At 49.3% G+C, this 26,749-nt stretch overlaps 1 protein-coding gene across 1 annotated transcript; it reads right to left on the bottom strand.

Annotated features, from left to right (window-relative positions):
• Positions 1-14,792: 14,792 nt before the first annotated feature.
• Positions 14,793-26,596, bottom strand: LBH (limb bud and heart development). The gene is made up of 3 exons (XM_014951062.1): positions 26,378-26,596; positions 25,489-25,591; positions 14,793-17,316 (listed from the first exon to the last, which is right to left on the bottom strand). The coding sequence occupies exons 1-3, from the start codon at positions 26,401-26,403 to the stop codon at positions 17,119-17,121; spliced, it is 327 nt and encodes a 108-aa protein (XP_014806548.1). The 5' UTR covers positions 26,404-26,596; the 3' UTR covers positions 14,793-17,118.
• Positions 26,597-26,749: the final 153 nt, after the last annotated feature.

Raw genomic sequence — 26,749 nt, 5'->3', positions numbered from 1 at the left:
CCACAAGCCTGTTGGAAGCAGAACAAATGCTGTGACAAAGCCTTTTTTTTGTTGTTGTTTCCAGGAGCCAGGAGGCACAGCTAAGTTCAAACGTGCTCAAAATAAATACTGAAACCTTCGGGTGCTGGTCTAGTATGGAGTAGAACTTCTAAAAACGTGAAGTTTTCCCATCCCTGGCTGGATTTATCTCCAGCCTTGCTCAAGCAACCGCTCTGAGGAACGAGGGGACAGATTCGTGGTACTTTAAGCAACCTGGTCTGGTGGGAGGTGTCCCTGCCCATGGCAGGGGGGTTGGAACTCGGTGATCTTTAAGGTCCCTTCCAGCCCAAACCATTTTATGATTCTGTGATCTATGCTGTAAGGGCCTGCTGTGCCCAACAGTGGGGAATGCCTAAACAGGTGTTTCCCAAAGACAACATACAAGTAGTTGACATGGCCAGTAGCAAAGCAACAAGCATTTGTGTCAGGGTACACACACTTTTAGGGCTGACAACACCCCCCCAGAACAGGAGAACTACAAGTCACAGGTGAAAATGGGGAGAAGAGAAAGAAAGAGAGCAAGAGGGGAGCCTCAGCATCTCCTCCTGCTCCATCCTGGAGCCACCACAGGTTGCCTGCTCCTTTGCAAGGCAAGGGCACAAGGCTGGGCCTCTCAAGCATAAGTGTCTGCAAACTGGGTGTCCAGATAAAAATGGCAATAGGTTTGGTTTTGGCATTGAGTTTTTTATAAAAGAAAACCCTGAATGAGCATGTTTTTGATCATGCATTTTTGTGTTGGTTTTCTGCTTGTTCTAATATGACCTGGGTTCTCTCTTCCTTCTGCTTCCGAACCTCCAAGATACTTTACTTTCTCTAGGTTTTCTCCCGGGGAAAAAAAAAAAAAAAAAAAAAAAAAGCTGGAAACATCCTTTTCATTTAGAAAGAAGCTGAGACTCCTTGACAATGGGATGACTCCAGCAGCTGGGCTTTTAAGGACACTCTGGAAATTACAAGACTCCTGATAAAATCGTAGGAGTTGGCGAGGCTGTATTTTCCCTCAACAATTATGATTCCTTTGCCTGTGGGTATCACTGTGTTGAAACGCCTCTAAAGTTCCTGCTATGTCATTGAATTTGCATGCATTTCTTTTCGGTTCCTTCCTTCTCCAGCCCCTGCCAGAGAGTAGACATTCCTGAAAATCAACTAAACCACACTCCCATAACTTTACAGCCTGAAGACCTTGAAACAAATGAGCCTTGAAGAGTAATTGTAGCATTACAGGCAGCAAATGATGCCGAATTATGCAGCGCTTAGCGGACACTGCTTAGTGGACTGGTTTGGGGAAAAACGTTGAATAACATGAGGAAAAAAATCACTTCTCCAAATGATACAGCAATGCTAGCTAAAACTCCCACTGTTTCCAACTCAATCAGCAATAAAAAAACGGGACGACTCCTTCAGCTGCGTGGTGAGTCTGGACCAGAGGAGTCCCATTTTAAACAGTTAAACCTGCTCTGGGAAAGAACTTCGTCTTTTAGAGAACATTTTAACCCACCAAATGTATGCACCCCCCTCTGGAGCATCTGTGTTGCTGTAAGAGGTGCTGAGAGTGACTCTACCCCAAATCCAAGCACTTCAGGTAACGAGCATCAGCCAGGATAAACCAGCTCTCAGAGGCAGGTGTGAGCCAACCTTTCATTTCCATTCTGGTGGCTCAGATGCTGCGGGATGCATGGACCTTAGACTAGATGCTTCTTTTTAGCATGATAAATTAACTCCCACTGGCTGCAAGAGATTTTTTTGTTGTTTAAAAGCTATTGAGAAAACATCTTAGTAGCATTATTACTAACCGAGCCACAAGAAAAGCAGCAGCAGTAGAAATAATGAAGCAAACAGAATGGATATGTGTTCAGTGATGGCTGGTGATGTATGTTCATTGCAGGGGGGCATTGGACTAGATAATCTTTAAAGGTACCTTCCAATTCAAACCATTCTATGTATGTGAACTAATCATTGACCATCTCTACGTGTTCATATGCAGGGTATTTCTGCATGCTCTACAAATGGGATATAGTATTATTATTGTTTCCATTCTTCACGTATGGGAATCAAGCTGAAATTAAGCATTAATTAAGAATTAATTGCTAAAGATCACACAGGAAATAGGTGAGGACTGAGGGACAGGAAGTAGGTGTTCCCCTGACCTGACTGTCACATGGTAATGGCTTCCTACCAACATCTTAACATTGCACAGGAAAACACCAGGCTGCTGTAATGTTTGGAGGTCCTCTTCCTCAGGACTTCAGTATTTGTCATGGACAAGAACTTGAAAGAAGTTGGGAAGGGAATGGGGGAAAGCCTGTTTTGGCCTTCACCTCTGCTTCATGGGTACCAGTTAGCAGTGAGAGTGATGGACAGGGCGGTGGAGAGAGCAGGAGCTTTGATGTGTTGAATCAAGAAATCCCCGTGAACTGTCTCGCATTCCTGGCTGGTGAAGGTAGGCAGCACGTGGCTCAGCTGTGGCACCATGAGAACAAATAACCCTGCCACTCACGGAGCATCACTTCACCCCAGGGTGTAGACTCCAGACACCCCCAAACCTGGGGAAAGCACATGGTAGGTTTCCCAGTGCTTGTGCCACATTCTTCATCCTCCTTCCCAAGCTTCTCCAGGCGGGAACACAGCGAGTGCCACAGCTTATCCCTGCACGTGATGAAGCAAGAGTTTGAGGGAGGGATAAGTAGGTGACAGTCTAATTAAGGAACGTGCGATAACGCCTTGTACTGCCAGCCAGGCTGCAGGCATTTCCTGACCATGGGATGCTGCCAGCTTTGCCACCTCTCAGCTCCCCTTCACCTGGTCTTTAGAGACTGGCCGTGGCACCTACGGGCTGATGGAGAGGTGTCCATCGTCTCGCTTGCGTGCTCGCAGGGAGGTGGAAGCAGAGGCTTAAGGTTACCTTTTGGCTTGCCACTCGTTGTTGGGTGTTTAAACACAGGTGTCTGCCGCTGTTGACACTGAGTGATAAGTGGAGACATTTTTTCCATCGGAAAGAATCTCAAGAATTTCCCCGTTCTCTTTTTATTCTTTTATTTTTTTCCTTCTGCATCATGGTAAGGAGACTGTTACCGGGGGGTGCGGGGCGGCCAGCACGAGGCAGAGGTGAGACAGTGGTTTTTTTAAAATTAAATCCCCCCTCTGTTCGTTCCCTTCTTACAAGCACAGCCGCTCCAGCTCCCTCCTTCAAATGCTTGTTGAAATTGAAATATTCCTCCCTTTCTGCACCCTCAGCTGCCTCTAATAGCTGGTCCCTAATATTCCAGTCCCTAAGTTGCAAGGCGGTTCCCCAAAACAGCAGTCAGCAGCTCCAGGGATTAATTATCCCTCCAGAAGCAGGAGGAGCAGTGGCTCCCTCCGTGTTGTCTGCATCACTGAGGCTGAATTTGAACTGTTGCATCCAGGCTCACAATTCAAGTCCCCTCCTTGACCCCCTCAAAGAGGGGAGCAAAACACTCAGAGCTTGGGAGCTGGGAGCAAAGTGTTCAGATGTGAAATATAAAAGCAATGCTTTCCCAAAAGAGAAAAAGTAGGCACGAACTGGGAGAGGGCTCCCCTTCCCCTCCTTGCCTGTCTCATGGCACTGACCTGCGACCATAAACCAACCCAGACCCCAGGATGCCATCACCAGAGAGCTCCTATTGTTTATTCTTTTATGCTTAACTGTGTTTCAGCTCTATGTTTCAGGTTATTTCTTACGTCATTCAAGCTGGTTAGATTTTTTTTCATAAGAGAAACCAGGCCTGCCTTGCTCTGGTACCCCCTGGGGAGGGGGAGGAAGACCAGTGACCCCACACACACGTGCTCACATGCCTTCCAGCACCATGTACCACAGGGAAAACCTTGTCTCACAACAAGCTGGCTGAACATCCCCCACATGCATGGACATAGAATCATAGAATGGTTTGGGGACCTTAAAGATCATTGAGTTCCAACCCCCCTGCCATGAGCAGGGAGACCTCCCACCAGACCAGGTTGCTCCAAGCCCCATCCAGCCTGGCCTTGAACCCCTCCAGGGATGGGGCAGCCACAGCTTCTCTGGGCAACCTGTTCCACTGTCTCACCACCCTCACAGGAAAGAATTTCTTCCTGATATCTATCTAAATCTCCCCTCTTTCATTTTAAAACCATTACCCCTCGTCTGTAGCTCCACTACCTGCTCAAGAGTCCCTCCCCATATCTCCTGTAGCCCCTTTAGGGACTGGAAGGGGCTATAATATACTGGTAGGGGCTATAAGGTACTGGAAGGCTGCAGTACTTCATGTGATACTTCAGGACTACATGTCCCTGCATGTGCACAGCTGCCGGGCAATGCTGCCCTCCCCCTGTCCCTTGCTCTCCTAGGACTTTGTTGGAAAGCAGGAGCACAGCCAAGGCACCTCCAGCCCTCTTGCTGGTACCCATGCCTGGGTGCATCTCTCCCTCTTGGGGTGACAGTGACACTAATAAGCAGGCACCGTCCCCGCCATAGGATGGAAAATGTGAATGCTCTAAAAAAAACCCTGGTGCAGTGGAAAGCCAGGCCCAGGGGGATTATACGAAGCGCGCTGAGACACCAGCTTACCTAACACATTCAATGGGGCTTGGCCACCCCACAAGTGACTAATTGCCTGTCTCTTCAGCTCCCTGCAGCAATTAGTGGCTCCGGTCATCAGCCACCCTCTGCCCCATGAGCTGGGGGACACAGGACCCCTGCCGCTGTGTTTGCTGGGAGCCTGGGCCAGCAAAAAAGCCAGTCCATCCAACAGGCACTATTTTCATGGGAGGTTACATTATAAAAAAACCCAAAACCTCATTACAATGCAACATCGGCCTCTCTTGACACGTCTGCTCATGGGCTGGGGAAATTTCAGTGGCAGTGAAGCAGGAGGAGTAGAGGTCCTTGCTGCAGATGCTGCCAGCTCTGCTGGAGAGGATACAAACCTAGGATCCAAAACTCATAGAGTCATAGAATCAGAACGGTTTGGGTTGGAAGGGACCTTAAAGATCATCTAGTTCCAACCCCCTGCCATGGGCAGGGACATCTCCCGCTAGGCCAGCTTGCTCAAAGCCCCATCCAACCTGGTCTTGAACACCTCCAGGGATGGGGTCATAAACTGCCCTTTTTCCTCCCAGAAGGATACCCCCCTCACCCCCAGTTTGACACATGGGGCTGTACATCCTCACCCTCGGGGAGTGTGTGAGCTGCCCCAGGCATCCCTCCCGTCTCAAGGGAAGGGGGCAATGGAGGGCACAAAGGAAAAGGTGAAGAGGCCTGTTTTGAACAAAGGATAGAGAGAGAGAGAACCGCAGATGAAACATTACCACTTCAAGGGGGAAAAAATAGATAACAACATTAGTCACCACCCAGCGCATGAACTACAGCCTCCTCCGCTGGCGGAAGCTATAAGGAGCCTTTCATCCTCCTCCTCCCTGTCCTCCTGCCCCTGCTCCTGCCTGTTTATGATATGGCTTGTGACAAAACAACTTATTAAAGGGAATTACACAACTGGGCTCCTCACCCTTTCCACGCTGGATTTTTCCGAAGCCTTATGCTTATCAGGTAATTGTGCCTGGAGACACCAGCTCCCTGTCACAAGCCCTGTTGTGTGGTTGTTTGGTTTTGTTTTTTTTTTTTTTCTAATGAGGCCTCAGCTCCTTAATTGCTCACATGCTTTCTTGGGAAAGCTCAGTCACATGGGTGCAAAGGTAATCCAGGAAAAGCACTATCAGCGTGCCCAATTACGGGGGCTGGCACTGCTTTTGGTATTGAACTTTGCCTACAGCCCCGGGACCCACAGCCCAGCAGGTCACTCGGCGAAAGGGCATCTTTACACCTCTCCGTGCAGACTGGTGCTGGCTCTCCAGCTCCTGGTCCACGTGCCCTGTGGGAAACTTGGCTCATAGCAGACCCTGCCTGCTTGTTGCCCTGGGGTTGCCCAGGAAGCCCATGTGATGGCCAAGGAGATATGCGGGATCCTGTCTGTAGGTACCTACTGCCTTCTGAGGTGCCTTTGGGCACCTGCTCCTGCATGTGCTGTGCGTTGGGGATGGAAGAAAATCATTACCTACTATTTTGGTTTGCTTGTTTCGGATTTTGCTCCAATTTCTGTAAAACAAATAAAATCACCTACCAAAAAAAACCACCCCAAACCCGAAACAAACCAAAAAAGGCCCCCAAAACCCCCTCTCCTAACTGCAGCCCCTTGGGTCGTCTCACCCAGCTTCAAATCTTCTGGTAAACAACAAGCATAATGACCAGCCTTCTCCAAGCATCTCCGCACGTTTGTAATGTGTAACACAGCTATGAAATCTGTATCTCCATATAATTAGGAGTGCTCAGAGCGGTGACTCAGACATTCCAGTGCGCTTTCTTCTGGTCGTCGGTGTGCAAAATGTAACTTTACTCATTTTTTCCAATGACTTTGGACTTTAAAAACAGTAATTAGCAAAGTCAGCTTGTTATCAGCTCCTGTCAGTAACCCGTCCTCCCGCCAGTCCTCCACTGCCTTTTGGTCCCAGGCAGAGCTTTGGCAGTCATTTCCCAAGCCCTGCTTTTGTCTGGGGGATCGAGGCAGTGGAGCGAGAAGAAGAGGTCCTAAACTTGCAAGCCCTTTCACACTTGAATATGGAAGTGTGGTAAATGGGAGGCAAGACACAAAATAAAACTTTAGAGGCACCATTTTCTCACTTCTCTTTCTAGTTATGGCTAGGCAGGCATCGACAGAAGCAAAGTGAAAATACCGTCCTTGCTCATGATGCTCTTTCTACTGTGTTTTTATGGTGGCTTTCATCTGCTCTGCTCACAAGGTGTTTTCCTACCCAAACATCACCACGTACCGCTGTATCTGCGGCCAGATGAAGGGCGAACGGCAATCTGTTATTTACCACCTTTCATGGGCGTTCAGCCTATGAAACATTTCAAAGGGTGTTTCAAAGGGAGCCTGTGCTTCGCGAGGGTTGGGGAAGCTGCTTCTGCCTCTAGCACACTGGTGATCCCCATATTTGCTTCCCTGGTGGAACAGGCTGGTTGCAAGACCCCAACAAAGGAGGTTGAAAGATCAGCATCCCCTTGAAATCCATGGGAAGACTTTAGTCCAGCCAGACCACTCATAGTACTTGAACCAGCGTTCGTGGGAGAAATATTTAAGTGCACAACATTTTAATATGAAAAATCAGAGTGGAAAGAACAACTTTTCCTGAATAATTCAGGAAATTCCTGGTAATCAGCTTGTGCTTGTCTGCCGTTTGTTATCGTGAGGCTCCGATGCACAAAGAAAGATAACAGCACTCTCTAAGACCCACCTACAGCCAGAGGTTTCTCTGGGAGGGAAACCACATACGTGGGAGCCAGAGCGAGGGAGCAAACAGGACCAGGCCCTTCAGCTGGGCTGGAGACAAAAGATGGGAGCGTATTTAACTTATCAATCTAACTAGTCTCCTCAGCACAGGCAGGATGAGCCCCAGGAAGTTCAAAGGTTTGTGAACCTCTCCAGCTCATTTTGGGTTCAGACAGTTCAGAAAATGACTTCATGAATCCTTTTTTTCTAACCATTTAAATTAATTTCTCCCCCAAGGGAGATGAATGTTATTTAAACCACACGTTACCTAGGCTAAAGGGAGCCCCGTGCTATGTGACCACACTACGGGTAAGCTTACCTACATCAGGTGGCATCTCCAGCCCACACCTGACTTTCAGCACGATCGAAGTCAATGGGGTATCTGTGGGCACCAGCAGCTACAAGTGGGAGTGAACGTGCCCCTGTACTGGACCTCGCTGGGAGGCAGAGTCTGGTACTGCCTTCTTCTCTCCCCTCTCTGCTCAAGGCAAGCCAGGGCAAGCATCATGCAGGTGGCACAACCCTTGTCCCTGCCACCTCTCCTTCCACCTCCACGGTCTTCATTGCACACTCTTTCTGTGTTTTCCTTTCCCCAAACTGGGTTTGGGTTTTTTTTTCACCCTGTTTGTCACTTTATGTCACCAGCACCCTGCTGGTTTGGGGTTTTTTGGGGGCGGTCGAGGAACATGAATTTTACCAGGCTTAGCCCAACTCATTCTGCTGTGCGCACACAGAGTGGCTGGCCATGGATGTACAGACCTTTTTACCCTATAGAAGCAGAGGCATTGACACGTGAAAGCACAAACCCAACAAGGCAACAGCACAAAAGAAACTAGGGGTGAGGCTCAGCTCACCTAGCTTCAGTTGCCTGAGAGCCAGGCATGCAAACAATATGGTTTAGCTACATCTTCTCATTAGTGAGAGCCAGGGCACCTCCAAGAAGTCAATCTTTCCAGATAGGCTGTTAAAATGAATCACCTTCCGGAGGTCTTTACCTCCTTCATGGAGTACAGGAGGAGACTAAACAATTATGTCAGGCTAGACACCCAAAGTTTAATTAGGAGAGAGGCAGCTCAGGGTGACTGGCCAGGGTGGGAGGTGGCATCACAGGGTCTGCAGCCAGGAGCTTTTTAGAATCATAGAATCATAGAATCGTCTAGGTTGGAAGAGACCCTTGGGATCATCGAGTCCAACCATCTACCCTACTCTACAAAGTCCTCCCCTACACCATCTCCCAATATTAGGCTACAGACTGGTAAGAGCTCGATATAGCTGGCATCTCCAATACAAGTCATATGGCTAGATGATTCTGGTTTTACAGCTCTTTCATGTCACCCATGGCCTTCAAAGTGGCTGAAAAGCAGTTAACGGGTTTCCTGAGGTTTCTTTCAGAGCATGAATGTTCTGAAGCATCAAAACAGGAGATGGTAAAGAACGTCTCGGCGTGAAACTCAGCCAAATAAACCATCTCTACCAACAGCACCAGCTCTGGAGATTCCTCCTGAGCAGCTGTCCTCAAGACCGATTGCTCTTTCATCCCACCAGGAACCTTGCCTGTAAAACAAACGTCCAAGGTTTGTAGGAAAAGAAATGTGTGGGAAGTCACTGATGGCAAGTCCCTATAAAGCACCGAATACTCACTTAAGTTAAAAATCATGCTTCATGCAAACTGTGGCAAAACATAATTCACAGAGGCCAGTGATAGCTACAGAGATTTAGCTGCTCAGATTAAGCAAGGCAGAGACAGGAGGATGCCCTGGAGAAATCTCTTGGGCTGCTGTTGGGGAAAAACTAGAAAGGATTCTGCATGGAGAGGAGCAGATGGGCACCTTGCACCTTGCTGAGCAGCTCAGAAAGGGCCTGGAATGGGCCAGAACACCTCAGCGGGGTGTGTGGTAGCCCACAGTGTGGCTCGTTGGCCCCATTATGAATGCTTATAAGCTCTCCCCTCTATCGCATGCAGGCAACCACAGCAGACCCAGCCAGGAACCAGCACCTAAGTGCTGCAGATTTTGGCAAATCCCATTTTAGCTCAGCTGAGCGTCCCGTGGAGAGGCAGGTCATGAGCTCGAACACTTACAAAGTCCCTTTGTCCTCAGGCATGGGGGATAATAACCCCAGTGTGGATCAGCTGAGCCTGGTGGTGGCTGAGAAGTCCCTGCAAAGCCTCCCCTCGGTTCCATCGTTGGAGCAAATTTGTACCCGGGTCCCTGTTCTAAAGCCTCTTCTGCCCCCCCCATCTTGTGGGGTATCCCAAATCCCATCAGCGGGAGCATCTCCAGATCAAACCCACCAACCCAATGTCAGAACGTGCCAATTACTTTTAAAAGGCTGCGTGGAGGGGTAAAGCAAGCTGCGGGCACCAGAGCAGGGGAGGATAGGGGGGGCTGAGAGGCAAACCCCACATCCACACACATGGACAGCCCTCTTGGCCCCACCAGAAAGAGTTTCCCCACCCAAAGCCATTGGCAAGGATGCATGGCAAGTAGCTCCACCTCTGCAGCTTGCCCGACCACACAGCTTCAGCCAGCTCACCTCCATCCTGTGGGGCTCAAGGGTGCTGCCATCCCGGCCACCAAACAGCTGCCTTTTTTAGCCATTTTAGCTGGGGAAGTCCCATCATGGCTCTCGTTGAAGCAGGGGTCGGGTCCTCACCGCCACAGCCCTGGCAGCAACTGCAGTGGAAAAGAGTTGTCAAACACGGCTCAGGAAAGGCTCACGCTTGACAAATATTTGTTGAGCTGATTGTAACCTGCCCGGTTCATGCTCCTGAATGCAGAGAACCTGTGGGGAAGGGTTTAAAAACCCCGTAATGCAAGCTGCCTTCTCTTCCTCCCCCTGCCCTCTCTTGCTCCCCTGGAGAAAGTAATCTCCTCACCCCAGCTGATCTCTCCCAGCATGGAACACAGCTGGACCGGGCTGTTAAATGATGCTGATCACTCTGGGGTTATATCCCCAGGAGTTTTATATGGCCAGAGCCAAAGGCATTGGCCAATGTGACCCTAGAGGAGCCAGGGAGATGCCTTGTTGCAGTTGGCTGAGGTGGTGTCTCCTGCTCCATCTCTGCAGCTTGCAGCAGACCTGTGGGCTGTGCGTGTGGCTACCAGCGGGTATGGCAGGGCATCCTGCACACCCACGTGTGGCCACAAAGGTACCTGGGGCAGGGGGATGTTTGGGAGAGAGGTTCTTAGTAGCAGGACATGCTCCAGGACCGATGGAGCTCCTGAGCTGGCTGAGGGCAGAGTAAAGAAGGAAGTATTGAAAATAAAAGCAAAGCTGCTGTGACATTTTCATGCTTGGCTTCTGACATCCTCTCCCTCTCGTACACTTGACTTCCTTGCTTATTTTTATCAGATGAAGCTGATGGTCGCTGCTACGGTAACCCTGTGTGGTTACAGCTCTGGCAGTGAAGAAGTGCTCAATGCATGTTTCCTTTGTGGCTTCCCTCCCTGCTCCGTCTTCCCACCCCTCAGGGCTCTCAAAATAGTGTGTTTGATTTTGTTATGCCGTTTTGTGAACATTGCCTGTTGCCATGGGCAGGGGTTCACCCCCCCAAAGCCTCTGCTCACTTGGCCCACTGGCCACTGATGTCTCCCCCTCTTCTTGTCCTACCTCTGCTGTCTTTGGTGAGCAAAGTACAGGTCTCTGACCCCAAGTATGGGGCTGGATTTATTTTTGTTGTTGTTGTTTTAACATCAAAAAAGCACAAAACAACTCTCCCGGGGCTGGTAACTTGGGTTGGGGGAAAAAGCTCTTCATTGTCAGGGTAAAGTCTGATTTGAAACAACAAAAACCACTTCTCTTGCCTTGAGCTCACTTCTTCCCCTTTTAGAGTCATTATGGGCAAGGTGGCACCAGAAGATAAAGGCTGGTGCTCTCTCCTACACCGCAGAAACTAGTTCATCTCCTAGGGCTTCCCACTACCCCCATGTAGTAATGACCTACGTCTCCTGGGCTGATACCAGAGACTCATCAGTGGATTTATCAGTGCTCCAGTCTCATTAAAGTAATTTCTGTTGATGGTGTTTTACTAGGTCTTCCAGGTGAACTTCCACAGAGAGAACGTGTGGAGGGGGACGGGCATCCCGGGGCATGTCCTGGCTGCACATCCAGCCCCTCAGGCATGAAACCACGGGGCCATAAAGGTCCTTCAGGAGTACAGTCCCCTGCTATTGCACCTTACAACCCCATCCTCCTCCCCTTTCTGCCCCCGTAGCTAGCAGTGACCCACAGTGCCCTTCCTCACTCCCATTTTCTCCAGCTCTGCTCATCGTTGGGTTCACACAAGGCACCACCACCAGTCCCAGGCGTTACCTGGGTGAAGGTGGTTTCTTTGAACTCAGTTACCTCCCTGGGTGTTGGGCCTGAAACCTCTTCCCTCCGCCTCCCAAAAACCACGCTCACAAGCTTTCATTTTTGCTATGACCAGTTTGCACATTCTTCAGCAGAGCTGCTTTCCAGCCAGGCTTGCACAGCCCTTTCTGAAGGTGGATGACAGCTGTAGCCGTATGAAAAAAACCCTACCTTTTTAACCAGAGTGGCTGAAAAGCTGGTTTGTCCACAATTCTGGCCTCTGGCAGGCCCCAGGCAGAGCTGCAGCTGCTTCACAGGAAGCCTTTCTGCTGCTGGGAGCCCCTGCACACTTCACTGCTGCCCAAGCATACCTGGGCTCAGAAACCCTAGAATCATAGAATAGTTCAGGTTGGAAGGGACCTTAAAGATCATCCAGTTCCAACCCCCCTGCCGTGGGCAGGGACACCTCCCACCAGACCAGGTTGCTCCAAGCCCCATCCAGCCTGGCCTTGAACCCCTCCAGGGATGGGGCAGCCACAGCTTCTCTGGGCAACCTGTTCCAGTGTCTCACCACCCTCACAGGAAAGAATTTCTCCCTAAGATCTAATGTAAATCTCCCCTATTTCAGTTTAAAGCCATTACACCTGTGGCTCCCCTCCTGACCAAGAGTCCCTCCCCATCTCTCCTGTAGCCCTCTAGGTAGGACTCTAAGGTCTCCCCGGAGTTTTCTTTTCTCCAGGCTGAACAATCTCAACTCTCTCAGCCTGTCCTCACAGCAGAAGTGCTCCAGCCCTCTGATCAGGGGACCCTCAATGGGTCACAGCAGTACCCCCCAGCCCTCACCATTTAATTCCAGCTTTTCACCAGGAGACCCTTGCAACACAGCAGCGACAACCTTGCAGTAAGATGGGCAGACGTACCCAGAAGGTGCTCCCGGAAGCAGAGATTTCTACCAACCACAGGGATATCGGACTGGTGTGGAATTAAATTTTTTGGTGCTTCTGTCAGGTCCAGGCCCAGCTCTTTGCTTTCCTTAAACCATTCGTTTTCTGTCCAAACAGAAGGAAAAAAAAGGCATCATTTGAACCATGAAATGCTCAGAGCTTTTTTCCTCAAGCAAGGATTTAGGCCTGGTAACTGCTCTTGTTTATACAGGGATGCTTGGTGCCCAGGATTGCTTTTGGGGAGCTCAGAGCACGTGCGTTACAGTCCATTGCTCATCATCCCTTGTTCTCTTCCAGGCGACTTTGCTGGCAGTTGGGGGACTTGGTCTTGATAGTGCTTCGAAACATATGAAAGCAGATGAACATCACAGGGATGAAACTCCATGTCCTCGGCTGCTGGGAACTTCTTGTAGGAGCTAAAATGGGAAGGTGGCGTCCCAGGTCATCCTCACCAGCAGCTGGAAGGCAGCATTGAGTCTCCTATTGCTCGAAATGATAAAGAGCAGTGGTTACACCATGCAGTGGGCCTATGTCCAGGGAATGGCTGTTCCCCACGCGTAGCGCTGAAGGTGAATTATCTTCACACTCCTGCAGAGCAACAATTTTTCTCAGCTGCACCCAAATATAGGCAAAGCCAGATGCCACAATTTCATCTGCACAGCATGTTTCAGGTGACTGTGGGCTTTGATGAAGCCCAACAGGAGTGGATACACACCGAAAGCAACAAACCAAATATTTGTGGAGTGAACACAGGCTGAACTAAGCAGGGCAGCATTACACAGCTTTGCTGTGTCATCAGCTGCAACTACAGGGCAAAGCTTTGAGGACAAATGCCTCAAGTTTAAATGAGATGCAGAAGATGAAACATTGCTGTATGTGCAAAGAAAGGTCTCTATGCCACCCATTAAGTTCTTGGGATGACTCAAGGTCAACCACTGAGCAGCACGCCCACTTTCACTTGGTCATAGAATGGTTCAGGTTGGAAGGGACCTTAGAGATCATCCAGCTCCAACCCCCTGCCATGGGCAGGGACACCTCCCACCAGACCAGGTTGCTCAAAGCTCCATCCAGCCTGGCCTTGAACACCTCCAGGGACGGGGCAGCCACAGCTTCTCTGGGCAACCTGCTCCAATGCCTCACCACCCTCTGTCATGAAAGTTCCAGTTTGACCATAGCAGCTAGAGACAAGGACCAGAAAAGAGCCCACTTCCCACCAGCACTGCCCCAGGCTGACACAAGGCAGAGTGAGCCCTGCTCAGAGGCCAGCCCTTCTGGTGTGGCCCCAAAATACCATGATGCATCAGGAAACAAAGCGAGTGGCTCCATTCTGACATGAGCCTGAAAAACCTGTTTGTGTGAGGCACATGGAAGTGGCAGACAATTTCAATTCATTCACAGCTTCCCTAATTAGTGCTGTATTTTAATCAGAAACATTCTGGGGCAGGACTAAGCATCTTCCTCGATCTTGGAAATACTGCAGCAGCTTCTACAAGGACAGTAACTCCATGCCTAAGGAGGGGAAGAAATCAAGGTACCTTAGCTAGAGGCTGATTGAAGAAAAGGAGAAGGAAGCTTCAACATTGCATTTATGTTTCCATGGCTTAAAACAGCCACAGGGGTTGAGAACAATACAATTCATCTTTGAACTATGGGGCTCATGTTGAGCATGCCCTCAGTGCAAGCATTAAATCTGAGGGTCATTAGTTAGTGTATTTAAACCAGTCTCAAGTAAACATAACACTCTAGTTTCAGCCCAGCTTGTTTGCATAGGTAAGATTAGAGTCTGCTACTTGCCAAGTCACAGGAACTTCTCTCCATGTATCTGAAAGATAGGGCTATTCCAGGGTATTTGCTTCTTATCACCTGCTTTTAGTGGAAAATTTAATCCCATTAAGTACATAATTTGAATTACTGAATCCTGGCGTGGTCAGATTTCTACACTGAGGACACTGCCTTGGTACCAAACAAGTTCAGAATTGCACTCTCAGAAAGGCAGTTTCCTCCAGGTCTTCCTCCCACAGCACTGCGAGCTGTAGCACACAACCATCCGTGGGTGCCAAGGCAGGACTGACTACTCAAGAGCTGACCTCTAGACCCACAAGAGCTAAAGCAGACAACCCCAGGTAGCTCACCTGAGACCAGAACAGCACCCAGGCTGACCATCCCAACCCATTTTGGCAGGAAGAACAAAGCCAGTATGTTTGGAAAGCATTTTCAAACTTTATTTACAACTGTCACAGTGACAAAAATGTAGTTTGAAAAAAATGCTAGCTTCTCCCTGAGGCTCAAAAAAGAATTACAGAAATATAGAATGTATATCATACAACAGGAGGAGTTTTTACTGGAGTGCTTTGTTCTTTAGATACGTTCAACAACAAATAGAAATATACACAATACTTCCAAAAAAATGATGCAGACAGAAATATGCAAGTCTTTAGGGCAGACAGCAGGTCTGAAGTCCAAGGATTGCCATCTCCTTGCTGCCCCCATGGTAATATCTTTGATATACAGCTTTGACTTGGTGGTACAGATGGTAGAGACCAATAGAGTGTAACACTTAAGAGATAAGACGACTGGCTGGTATGCAGGTGTACAAGCTCATTCCAGTAAGACAGCAAGACTAGAACAAGTGTTACAGATACAACAGAGCTGAATCCATCACTAGAGAAAAATGGTATCACCACATCATGACTGTTCGGTGACCAACCGTCCACCAAGATGGGCAGGGAGCATGTAGAACCGGGTCTGCGCTGTGGACCGGAGACCAACCACAGCATAGGAACACTGAATTTCTCCTGCTTTGTGCTAACTCACCTCCAAACTCCTATCTGCCTGAAACAGTTATGCAGAGCTGATAAATTATTGCCATTATGTTTAAACACAAGCAAGACAAGACTAAAAACAGTATGTTAAAAGCAATTCCTGACCCCCACCAGCGTTTAGCTACTCATGAGGTATTAAAAATACAAATACACACGTCCAAATAGATTTTAAAAATGGAACCAGTTACAAGCAAAGGGGGGTGGCATTGGGATTATTATGAAAGTTTGGTTAAGGCCTTGACATTTTTTTCTCTTCCATGACCCCAGATTTGGTTCAGGTGGTACCTGTTCTCATCCTATCCCAAGACCAACTGGCTCCCAAGCTGGTCCCTGAAGCTGCAAGATCATCACTTCCCAGGAGAGCAGAGGGTTACCCTGTCTGGCAGCAGACTGTCCTCCTCCCCAGACGGAGACAGATGACTTCTCCTTGGAGCAGGATATGGTGAAGAGGACACAACCACAGACTTCATAAGCCAGTCTGCCCTTCATTAAACACCCATGAATGTTTCACCCTTGCTATGAAGCAGAAAACACACCTTGTCTCAGGACATCCTCTCTCAACAGACCCCTCCTGCAAATCCCCCTTCTCCCACTGGTGATCCACACTAGATCTGGTGTTTCGTCTTTGGATTACCTCCAGGTCTGGCCATACTCCCCACCATACACACCCCTACCAGCCTGTCCTGCACTGCCAGAGCTCTGAGGAAACCCTGCAAGTCCAAACCTAGAGGAGATTCCCCCACCCCAGCCCTTGCGAGCTCAATGACCAGCAAACTGGAGACATGAAACCCTACAGCATCAAAGAGAGCAAGGTAAGGAGTCATCCCCATCCTCTGGCTTCGGGTGCTTTAGAAGACAAGATGGGCCACAGCAGCCTCAGCGAATAGGAGAGAAAAATCTGAGGTGTTCAAACCTACATGAGCTCTTGCTGCAGACAGAAGCATCTTCACATCCGATGCGCACTACCTCACGCTAACCACCTGCAAGATAACCTAGGGCCTCGCAGCAGAGATGACAAGCAGCAGCCTAACATTATCCTGCAAATGCAGCTGTTCAGCGTTGAAGAGTCTAAAAGGCAAACAGAGGGGAAAACAGCTTTGGGAAAAGTGGCTGGAAAACAGGCTCAACAGCAAGAGCAAGAAACCCAACTACTCCTACGGACGCTCACGTCACCCTCGGAGGTGCTGAACCAGGGAGAGCTACAGGCCCTTCGTCAGTGGAGCATCTAGCCATGCTTTGCTACAGACACCCTTCCACCCCACCCCCCTCCCCAAACACACAAAATGGAAGCTGTAAGAAAGGCAAATCTGAGAGATGACGGCTCTGTTCTCACACTCATAGCCGGAGGCAGCTCCCGGCCAAAAGCTCCTGCCTCCAACTTTCCTCCCCTTCCCCAGGCTCCCCCCCTCCAGCAGTCCTTGCGTGGTCACCCTCTGCCATGTGCTTGGAATTTCACTGCTGCCTCCACCTCGGAAAAATACAGATAGCGATCTCGAGAACAGCAAACATTTCTCTGCGTTACTTCCTTCCTTCCTCAGGAGGTCTGGTGACACCGAGGGCTTCAGTTCTCGATACAGAGAATACAAAAAAACTAAGATCTCGCAGGTGCAAAATTGAACTTGTCTTTTTTAAAAAAAGACTTTCAAAAGAAGTGTGGCTCTTCCTTCAGAAGGGTGCAGTCCCTTGCCTTTCCTCAGATACCATTTATTGCTCCTTGTTGTCCTTCTTTGCGTCTTCACAGTTTTCTTCCTCCTCTTCCTCCTCCTCCTGCACAAGAAACTCTTCAGGTGGCCATCTCAGCTCACCACTCTCCACATCACCCTCCGTCGGCTCCACCACGATTGAGGGCAGGCGGTCCTTCAGCTTACAGTAACGGTCAAAGTCTGAGGGATCAGGGAAGATCTGAAAGAGCCAAGAAACAGTCTGTGAGAGGAGCTGCCTTCAAGCAGTTTTAGCCAAAACCCAACTCTCAAGACACACGGGTCTTCAAGGCAGACTAGTCTGGACACGGGAGTAAACCACTGAGTGATGGGAAGACTCTTAAACTTGTAAATAAGTTTCTCCAATCTCTGAGCATTGCAAGTAAGTGCTGTCCAAGAGGCTTCCAAAGCTCACTTGGACAGTGCTCAGCAAACGGGCATCTGCCCTTTTGGATATTTATCCAATGCCTCCACCCTCCTCCACCACATTTGCATTAATGCTCATGAGTTTGCTCACTGAGGTCTCTCAATCAGAGAATCTGAGATCTCATTTCCTGCTGCTGGTCAAGCTACAGCAGAGCACAGGCTTGTGCTCCAGGCTCCTCCAGGCAGAGGAGGTCTGTGGCAATCCAGTGCTAGAGCAGCCCAGAGCCTTGCAGTAAGGGCCTGCATCTGGTATCGTTCCAGGGCCACAGCACCGTGACGAAAGAGAAGTTCAACTGCATTTTAGAGATAATTTTGGCAGCGTTCTGCATGCTACAGCTACCACACATCAGCAGTGAAACTGAGCAGAACACTCAGCTTGTGGAAGGGTTGGAGACCGGGACCAAATTTCTTAGGGCAGGAGGTTCTTGTGGCAAAGCCAGCGATTATGTATCCTGGGGCAAGGAATATGAGGACCCCCTTATCTCCAGGACAGAGCAGTACCTTGTCCCTTCCCTCCCATCTATACCATTCCTATCAACTTGTTCTTCAGCCTAGGAACCATTAACCACACCATTAGGTCCTTAGCAACATTCAGTCTTCTGCCATCCAGCCACATTTCTCTATCCAGCCATGCTTCTCCCTCACATCCAAAGATTTGTGGCAACCAGGTTGCCAACCTGAGAAAGCCATCAGGTTGCTACTTGATGCAAAGCCAGGCAAGAAACTCAGTGTGAAGGTGACACGCAACAGGTCGGGCTCTTTGCCGACATCCATCTGGTCCTGGGGACAGTAGTGCAGAAGCCCAACTCCTACTACAGCTCCCACCATCCATATGCTTTTCAAGTGGACAAGAGTGAGGTCTTTGAACGTGGCCACATGAATGTGTGCAGTGCTGTATGAGCTACTTGCTATTAGCCACCGCCAGCACAAGCTAGACAGTAACTGTTTCTTGGAGCTTTGTGGCTTCTGCTTGGCCAAACAAAGGCAGTTTCAGACACACAGTGCATTACTGGAAGTAGGGTCGGTGGCTCTTAAGCATCAACTCGTTATCTAAACTCAGGATAGGAAAAAAATACCCTTGACATTACATGGTTTAGAAGGTTGCAATGGAAAAAGAAGTGTGGTTCAGGAGGTTACATAAGCTGATAATGTCATGAAAATAGCCTCCTGTGCAAGAAAAATAGCAGTATAATAATTAAACTAACCTTTGGCTGCTATCATTTTAAGCACATTAGGTCAAATTGGAGCAATTTCTTTGAAAATAGCCTGCCAGATTTTTTTTCCAGACACTAAGTAGTAGTCATTTCCTTACAAACAAATATCCCTGAAATGTGGTGTGCAGCTTTTTTATTTAAAAAAAAAACCCTAGCACAATCTTATCTCAAACAGCTGCAGGACAGGCCGAACCCAAGAAGGTCAGGATTTTTTCCACTAAGTCATGCTTTTTAATCGTCGAGGCAGCATGAAGCGAGATGTTGCAACTGCACTTTCAAGGGGTGTGGACAGTCAATGGAAAAAATACAGCAAGGCAGATTTCCTTGCATGTGATGAGCAGGGCCAAGCACAGGGACCCAAGGAAAAAAAGGGGTTGAGAGTAAGAAACCATTTGTACATCTGGGGAATGTGGTGAAAAAAAAATAAATCACCCTAACCCACCTCCCCACTCACTCCAGAATAAGGTGCATTGCCAGACTCTTTATAAAAAAAAATGGTAAGCAAGTACCAGTTTTCTGCTGTTGCACACTAGTAGTGCTACGCTGTATTTGTTGGTCCCATACACCCAATCTGGTCCCACTCCAGATTTAGACAATGGGAAGAAAAAAAAAACCCCAACTCTAAAACTTGCAGCAAAGTCCCCACAGGGAATGCAGCAGCTCAGCTCTGACCTGCGAGCTCTGCACCCCTTTTTGCACAGCAGCCAGGCCAGCTCGGCTAGCAAAAAGCCTGCCTACAAGCCTTTCTGCTCACATTACCCAGCTCTGGCCCAGGTTGTCCATAGAAGTTGTGGCTGCCTCATCCCTGGAGGTGTTGTTCAAGGCCAGGCTGGATGGGGCTTTGAGCAACCTGGTCTGGTGGGAGGTGTCCCTGCCCAGGGCAGGGGGGCTGGAACCCCATGATCTTTAAGGTCCCTTCCAACTCAAATACCATTCTATGACTTTGCATCTCCCACCCAACGAGTACGACAGCAACAGGTTAACTTCTCCCCCTCATTTACCAGAAGGAGCCACCTTGCTTACAGCCAAAGCAGATGCCTACTTCTGGCTGAACTGGGGGGGACAAGTGACAACTACCAACTGGTTGTGAAGGCAACCTAAAAGTAAGTTTAGCACCAGTTCCAAGGTATCTTCCTCACCCCCACCTCCTGGCGCAACACAGCATGAGGGGCTACAACTGCTTCTGTAGAGCCCCCCCTCCTTCTGTAGCTGAGTCCCAACTCCCAGCCCATGGAGAGACACATCCAACACCCTTTAAGCCCAGAGAGGGCACATAAACTGCTTCTTATACTACACAACACAGCTTCTCACAAGCCTCTCCAGATTGTGTTTTAGGAGCTGCTCTCCTCACGGACCGATCCAGCTCACATACGAATCACCCGAACTCTTGCCTTGCAGCTGGAAAGGACAGTGAAAAGCAGAACTTGAAGTGAAAGCTTGAAATGGTTTTAGAAAGATCATGTTTGCCTCTGTTTCGGATGATCTAGCTCTACTAGCCTTGAATGAAATCTTGGCAGGAAGAATGGAAAGTTTTCATTGCCCTGGGGAGTCTCATACCCTCTCTCAGCATTCACAGGGATGGAGAAACACCAAAAGCAGGAGAGATGTCAGACAATTAAGAGGATTAGCTCAGAGCTACCATAATCCAAGTGACACTTGTAAATTCAAAACAACTTCCACATGTGTCCTCCATACCAACACCCATAGTTAAAATGCTTGTCTCCCCTCTCATGGGGCTGAAAACTATTTCAATTCTATTACAGGGAGACTAAGGTAATGAGATCTTTCCAAATTACGTTACTGTTTTGGGAAAAGGCTTTGCTTCTTTGTGGTGATGCTATACAAGACTGAAAAGCCTACACTGACAAACATACCACTTCAGGTATAGGATATACTCCTGATGTACATATATCACTCATCCTCCCAGCTTTAAAAAGCTAAGTTTTTTGTCTCTTCCGCAGTATCAAGTAAATATCCCAAATCAGTATTTAAGCTCTTGAAATAAAACTTTACCACCATCAAGAAGCATGGCTAACTCATCTCAGGAAATATTTAAATCACCTCTCAGCATCATCTTTGGAGGAATTTTCCAGCTATAAGAAGCAGTGCTAATACAAATACATACATTTATTCACACAGTAGTCATGACTCAAACTGAGCTCCACGTAGTATGCACCCAGCAGCCCCTGTGACTCAGGTTTATGAACTATGACAACTCCCCAGCCACAGACAGATTGCCCTGTCTTGGGGGGGACAGTGGCTGGGAAACTTCATACATCATAACAATTTTCCATCAGAGTAACAAGGCATCAGGCAGGAAGGAGGAAAAAAACCATGCACCGAGATGCTCTGATGAGCTGCTGTCTTCAGTTTGCTTTTCAGTGAACACTTTTTTTGCATAGCATAGCTGCTAACGTGATTAGTTTTGGCTCTGTTTATCCCACATCCTGCTTCTGTCTTCATTTAAGGTCCCAGACCCTGGGATACACACTGACTCAGCCGACTAATCTTGTCTAGTAACCACGCATCGCATGTGCTGCGTGAACAAGTTCTTCTCAACTCGCTTGCTATCACCACCTTTTTGCAGCCCACTCTAAGACCTTCCACAGCAGCGAGCACCAGCCCTAATACAGGGCTTCTCCTGCAGGAATAGGGGCTGCACAGACAAGAGGCACTTTACAACTAAACAAAAATTCAGAGGGAGCTCCATTTCCACCCTTTGCCATCAGTCCCTCCAGGGGGGAGGTCCTCCAGGTGGGGAGATGCAGCCCAAACCCCTCAGCCACAAGCATCACAGCTCCCTGAGAAAAAGTGCTCCATGGGTGAGAAAGCCTTTTATTCATCAAAAATTCTTTCCCCACCAAGACAGACAACCCAAAGCTCTTGCCACAGACACTGGATGGAGGGTTAAGCCTATTTACCTAGATTCAGTCGGTCTGACGTGGTTCCCAGCTACCCGTGGCTGTGATTAGCCTAGGCAGATCCCAGCGTGATGCGATCATGACATAAAGAGCTCAGGCTCCCCATGACAACCAAACCCCAGCTGATGGCATGAGGAGAGCTCAGCCTCCGCATGCCAATCTCCGAAAAGGGAGCCTGAGGTCCCGCAGGACCAGAGAAGCTGGCCAGACAGCCGGTCTGCAGCGGAGCGGCACGCTCAAGCCAGGACATGGCTTTTGCTCAAAATAAACACCTCGGGCATCAAAGCCTCCCCAGCCCCGCTCAGACCCCACTCCCCTTCCAAGAAGGGAGGCAGGATTCAGGTTGAGGTGCTGTTTTTTTTTTGACAACAGCTCCATGAACTGATTAATCCGGCCACGGTTTCAGTAGCATCGCTCGTGCCGCTGCGAGATGGCATCAGAGGACAAGGTGGCAGAGCACAGATTGAGGCTTTTTGGAGAATGGGTCTATCTAAGGGCTGGAAAACAGCAAACGGTTCATTAGCTCCAGCTGGCAGTGAAAAAGGTCCCGGCTCACCGGAGACTGCCAGGCAGGAAGCCCACCAAGCCCTCCATGGGCACATCTGTTTGTAGCAGGGGCATCTTGAGCTGCATTTCAACCAGGGCTTTTTTTTTTTTGTTGTTTAGCAAGTCCCATGGGAATTATGGGACATCTATTAAAGATCCAGAAATAGCTCTTCACTGCAGGCACAAGACCCAGCATGACATCATCCCTTCAGCTGCATCTTCTGTTTTGTCTATGCTGCCCTGCTCAGGCTCATGCCCCTCCTTCCACCATTCACTTCTGCTCAGTCCCTTTAAATCTCTTGGCTGAACCATCTTCAGGGGGCTCAGAGAGCAGCTCTACATCGCAAAGGCAGCGATAAAACTGCTTTACATACAGAGGTTTTGAAATGAGCACATTGGCTTTACAAGCGCTTCGCTTCTTCACCAGAAAAAAAATAGAAAGGCATTTCTACACTGAGAGAGCACATTTTTGTGAGTGAAACCATACAAATTACTAAGCCTACACAGGCAACTCTGCTATCGCTGATACGACTGCCGCAGTCTGAGTTTTCACATCACTGCTTTAAAGAGCAGCAATGGCCAGCCCACCAAAGGGCAGGAAGCTTCAGCAAGGGGGTGCACACCTTCCACTGAGGTCTAGCCAGAGAAGACACCCCAGAGAACGAGCAGAGGCAATGAGGGGGTGGAGGAAGCAGAAGGAAAATGTTAACAAGCCAAGCTGCCCCCATAATGAACAGGAAAGACAGGAGCCCTGAAGTTCAGTGAACTCCCTGGGTCGGAGGAATCAGACTGCTGAAGTTTATGCTCTGTAGGAGTTTATTTGTTTACCTCCAAGTAAAGCAAAAATACTTTCGAAACAGTACTGCTGGTCAGACAAGCCTGTCTGCAGCAGACATTGATGTGCTTTTATAGCTCCAGCAGAGCTGCTGTACCACCTCCTCTGGTCCAGACAGCTCCAGGTCCGCATGTGGTGGTAGAAGCAGCCCCCAGGCTCACAGCTAGGACCCTATGGACCAAATCCCAGGCAGCCCCTGCTCTACACAGCCTGAACAGGGACATTTTAAACCTCATTTTGAGGTCATGTCTGCAGTAAAATAAATACAAGTTCTACTGCTAGGACAAGAGGAACTTCTGAAACTAAAAGCTTGCCTCTCCCAGTTCTGGCTCTGCTTTTTTTGCCCCTCGTTGCACTCCCATCGTGAGTGCCCGACTCCGCAGATGAGCAGAGGAAGATGCTGCAGCTTAGAACAACAATCCTCAGTGTAGGAGCAGTCATGCTCCATTAGCCCTGTCTGGGTTTAAGTTATTGCACTACAGCCCTCAGACTAGCACACAATTTTCCATGTACCAAACTCCCTCCATCAGCAAGATGAAGCACAAAGCGCCAAAGTCTGAGGGAGCACAAAGAGTTCATGGTGTAATTTGCATCGGATTTGTCCTTGCTGTTCTAACTTGCATTTTCAAGCCTTTAAGGATGCTTTCGACTTACCTTGATGTACACTGTGACATTCTCAGCCCAGCATCCAGAGGAGGAGGAGGGCTGGAGCCTGCTCCTCAATCCTCTTAACACTAACCTGATTTAGAGCCAGACCTCATTCACAGCCCACACACTGCTAGTGCCCCATCAGGATCTTCCATTTCAACACCTCAACCCTTTCTGCCACCAGTTTGGCTTCTATCAAGTACTGGCAGGCAGTTTCCAGTTCTTGCAGGCATTTGAAAAAAAAAAAGTCATCTATGACTAGACCACTACAGAGGAGAGACCCAGGATGCAGAAACCCTGCACAAATATGAGTCGTCAGCATTTATGACTCACATACCTTCAGGTTCAGATGATCCACTTAAAACCAAACAGGCCTGTTCCCCAGTTGGCCCAAGCAGACTTATCAAGGTCATTAGCACTTCGGGGAAAAACCTCACTGAAGCAATCATTAGAACAAGCAGGGCACCTAGATTCTGCCTCTCACCGGAAAATTTGGTTAAGTAAATAGAGGCATTTGACCTGACTGGGTTAAGCCTCTCCATATGGTGACCCATAAAGACAAGTGAGCATCCCATGGAGGCTGGTTTGATTGCTTCAGGTTTACAACCATTCTCATTGCTGTACACTCCCTCTATAGGGGAGGAAAGAGGCCATATGCTTTCCACTAACTCAAGCACAGCACAGCTATTCCCATACACACACAGGCAATAAACCAAACACCTTGTACTATCCAGATCCAGAATTCTGCCCCAAAAAAAGCAATGCATCCCTTTTTCCTCCCGTAGCTTTGGCTTCTGCTGGAGGCCTCAGCCATGGCCCAAAGTTCAGTTGATTTTATGCTTCAGTGCACTGTTACTGTCCCGTAGCTCATTTTTCAGATGTGAATATGCAAGTCTACAACAGCCCACCTCGTTTGAATGCACACTTAGAGCAACTGCCTCTGTGCAGGTTGTGTAACATCTGCAAAGGAAGGGCCCTGCATGGGATCTGCTGGTAAGAGTCACCCCATGCACAGACCAGAGGAGAGTTATCTGCAGGCACTCAGTGCCCCTCTTAAATCTCATCAACAAGTCTCCTGGAAAACATGGATCTAGCAGACTACAGACTACAATGCACAGCTCATCCTTTGATTAACTACCAGCTAGGAAACAAAAGCAGTACAAAAACTGAAGGATTAAAGCTCAAGCTAGTTTCCAAGACCACCTCTTCACCCTAGTCATTGATCTAGAGGTTAATGGCTAACTACATCATTCAGAATTTTCAGAATGAACACAGCTCATGCCTTCAGGTACTGATATCTCCAGTGACATTTCAAGACTTGTTTCGGCTGTCTCTGGCCTCACTGTATCTTACAGAACAGACTGTTAACCCTCCCAAATGAGCCCATCAGTGAGGAAAACCAAGAAATAGATTAAAAAAATAAGTAAGTGCCATATAAACAACTATCCTGATCATTTGTATGCCATGTTACAAAGAGCTCAAGAGTCCTCCCAGCCTGGTGAATGGGGCAAATCCTTAACCAACCCCCTGCCTCCCACTGAGCCCCCACAAATGGTGAATGAGTGAGGGCTCAATGGCTTCAGAAACAACCCAGTCTGATACCAGGTGGTATTTCAGACAACCGGCCACTGCCAAGGAAGCATTCCAGTCTGTTGACTACTTCTCACTACAGCAAGACCTGCTATTAGGTCAGGCTATGGAAAGGTACACTAGACCAAGTTTGCAGTCCAGCCCAGGCAATTCCATAAGGGATTACTGCCTAAAGCAGCCAGCAAAGCACCTACCTGATAGGACAGGCCATCCTTGCGGGGGCTTAGCCCAATCTCATCCATAGCTGGGGTGTTCATCATCACTTCAGTCATTTCAGCTGATCTCAGATAATCAGAGCTAGAAACAAACAAAAGAAAAAACAGCATTCAAATCATCTGAGGGGCTCCAGAAGGGCTGAGCAAGGTTTAAGTAGCACCAGGAAAGAAAAGCAGGCAGAAGAGGCTGTCAGCAATCTATTTCTGGTCCTTTCCTTCCTGCCAACCCCCTCGGAAGGGGGATGGAAGGAGGTAGTGAGGGTCGGTGCTACATCCCCTGCCCCTGGGAGCGACTCCCTGACTTTCTCCCCAGGAACACCTCGGGAGGCTCCACCAGCAGCCCTTCACTTCCAACCCCGCTTCCTCCAGCTCTGCCCCCTAAGGGGGGAAAGTCAAAAAACACCGTAAATAAGTGCAAGCGCTGGGGTTTTTTCGTTCTTTTTCTTTTTTTTTTTTAAAGCTGGCGTGTTTTAGCTCCTGCTGACTTATTTTACAACCTCAGGGACTTCCACACCAGCGGAGCGCCCGGCGCCAACGGCAGCTCTGCTTTTACAGCCTTTAATGGCATTCCCAGCCCGAGAAAAGCGAAGCGAATTCCCCCCAGCCCGCGGTGCTTTTATTTGCGGGATCATCCCGCTAGTGCGGGTCATTCCCCGCCGCTACCCGCCCCTTCTCCCCCGCCGGCGGAAAAAATCACGTCCCGGGGCTTCACGCCGTCCCGGGATGCGGGGGAAGGGGGGGTGGGGGGGTGATGGCTGAAGCCCTCCCCACTTCAAACCCTCACAAGGGAAGAGCCTCCCCCCGCCGTGGGTCGTGATTTTCCCCCCCTCCCACACACCCCTCCCCAACGCGGGAAGCGCCCACTCACCAGGGCAGGGGACACAGCACAGACATGAAGTCCCGGCGGAGGCTGCCCCGCACCCTCGGAAGGGGTGGGGATAAAGGGTGGGGGTGGCGCTACCCCGCAAACGGAGGGGCTGAGGGGGCACCGGCGGATGCTGCGGGGCGGGACGGGTCGTTACTCTGCCCGGTGCTGCCGGTTACCGACCGCTCCGCTGCTTCTTCTCCTCCTCCTCCCGCTGCCGCCTCCCGTCTGAGCCTCTCAGGCGCCGCCGCGGCAGCTTAAATGGCCCCGGGGGGCGGGGCCCGGGGCGAGACCACGCCCCTCCCTCTTGACGTCAACATTTTCATGAATGGTCTTTCGGCGCGCGCCGCCTTTTCGGCGCGGGGGGGGGGGCGA

Source organism: Calidris pugnax, unplaced genomic scaffold (assembly GCF_001431845.1).
Source record: "Calidris pugnax isolate Ruff unplaced genomic scaffold, ASM143184v1 scaffold24, whole genome shotgun sequence".
Lineage (NCBI taxonomy): Eukaryota > Metazoa > Chordata > Aves > Charadriiformes > Scolopacidae > Calidris > Calidris pugnax.
This window is presented reverse-complemented; position numbering and strand designations above follow the sequence as displayed.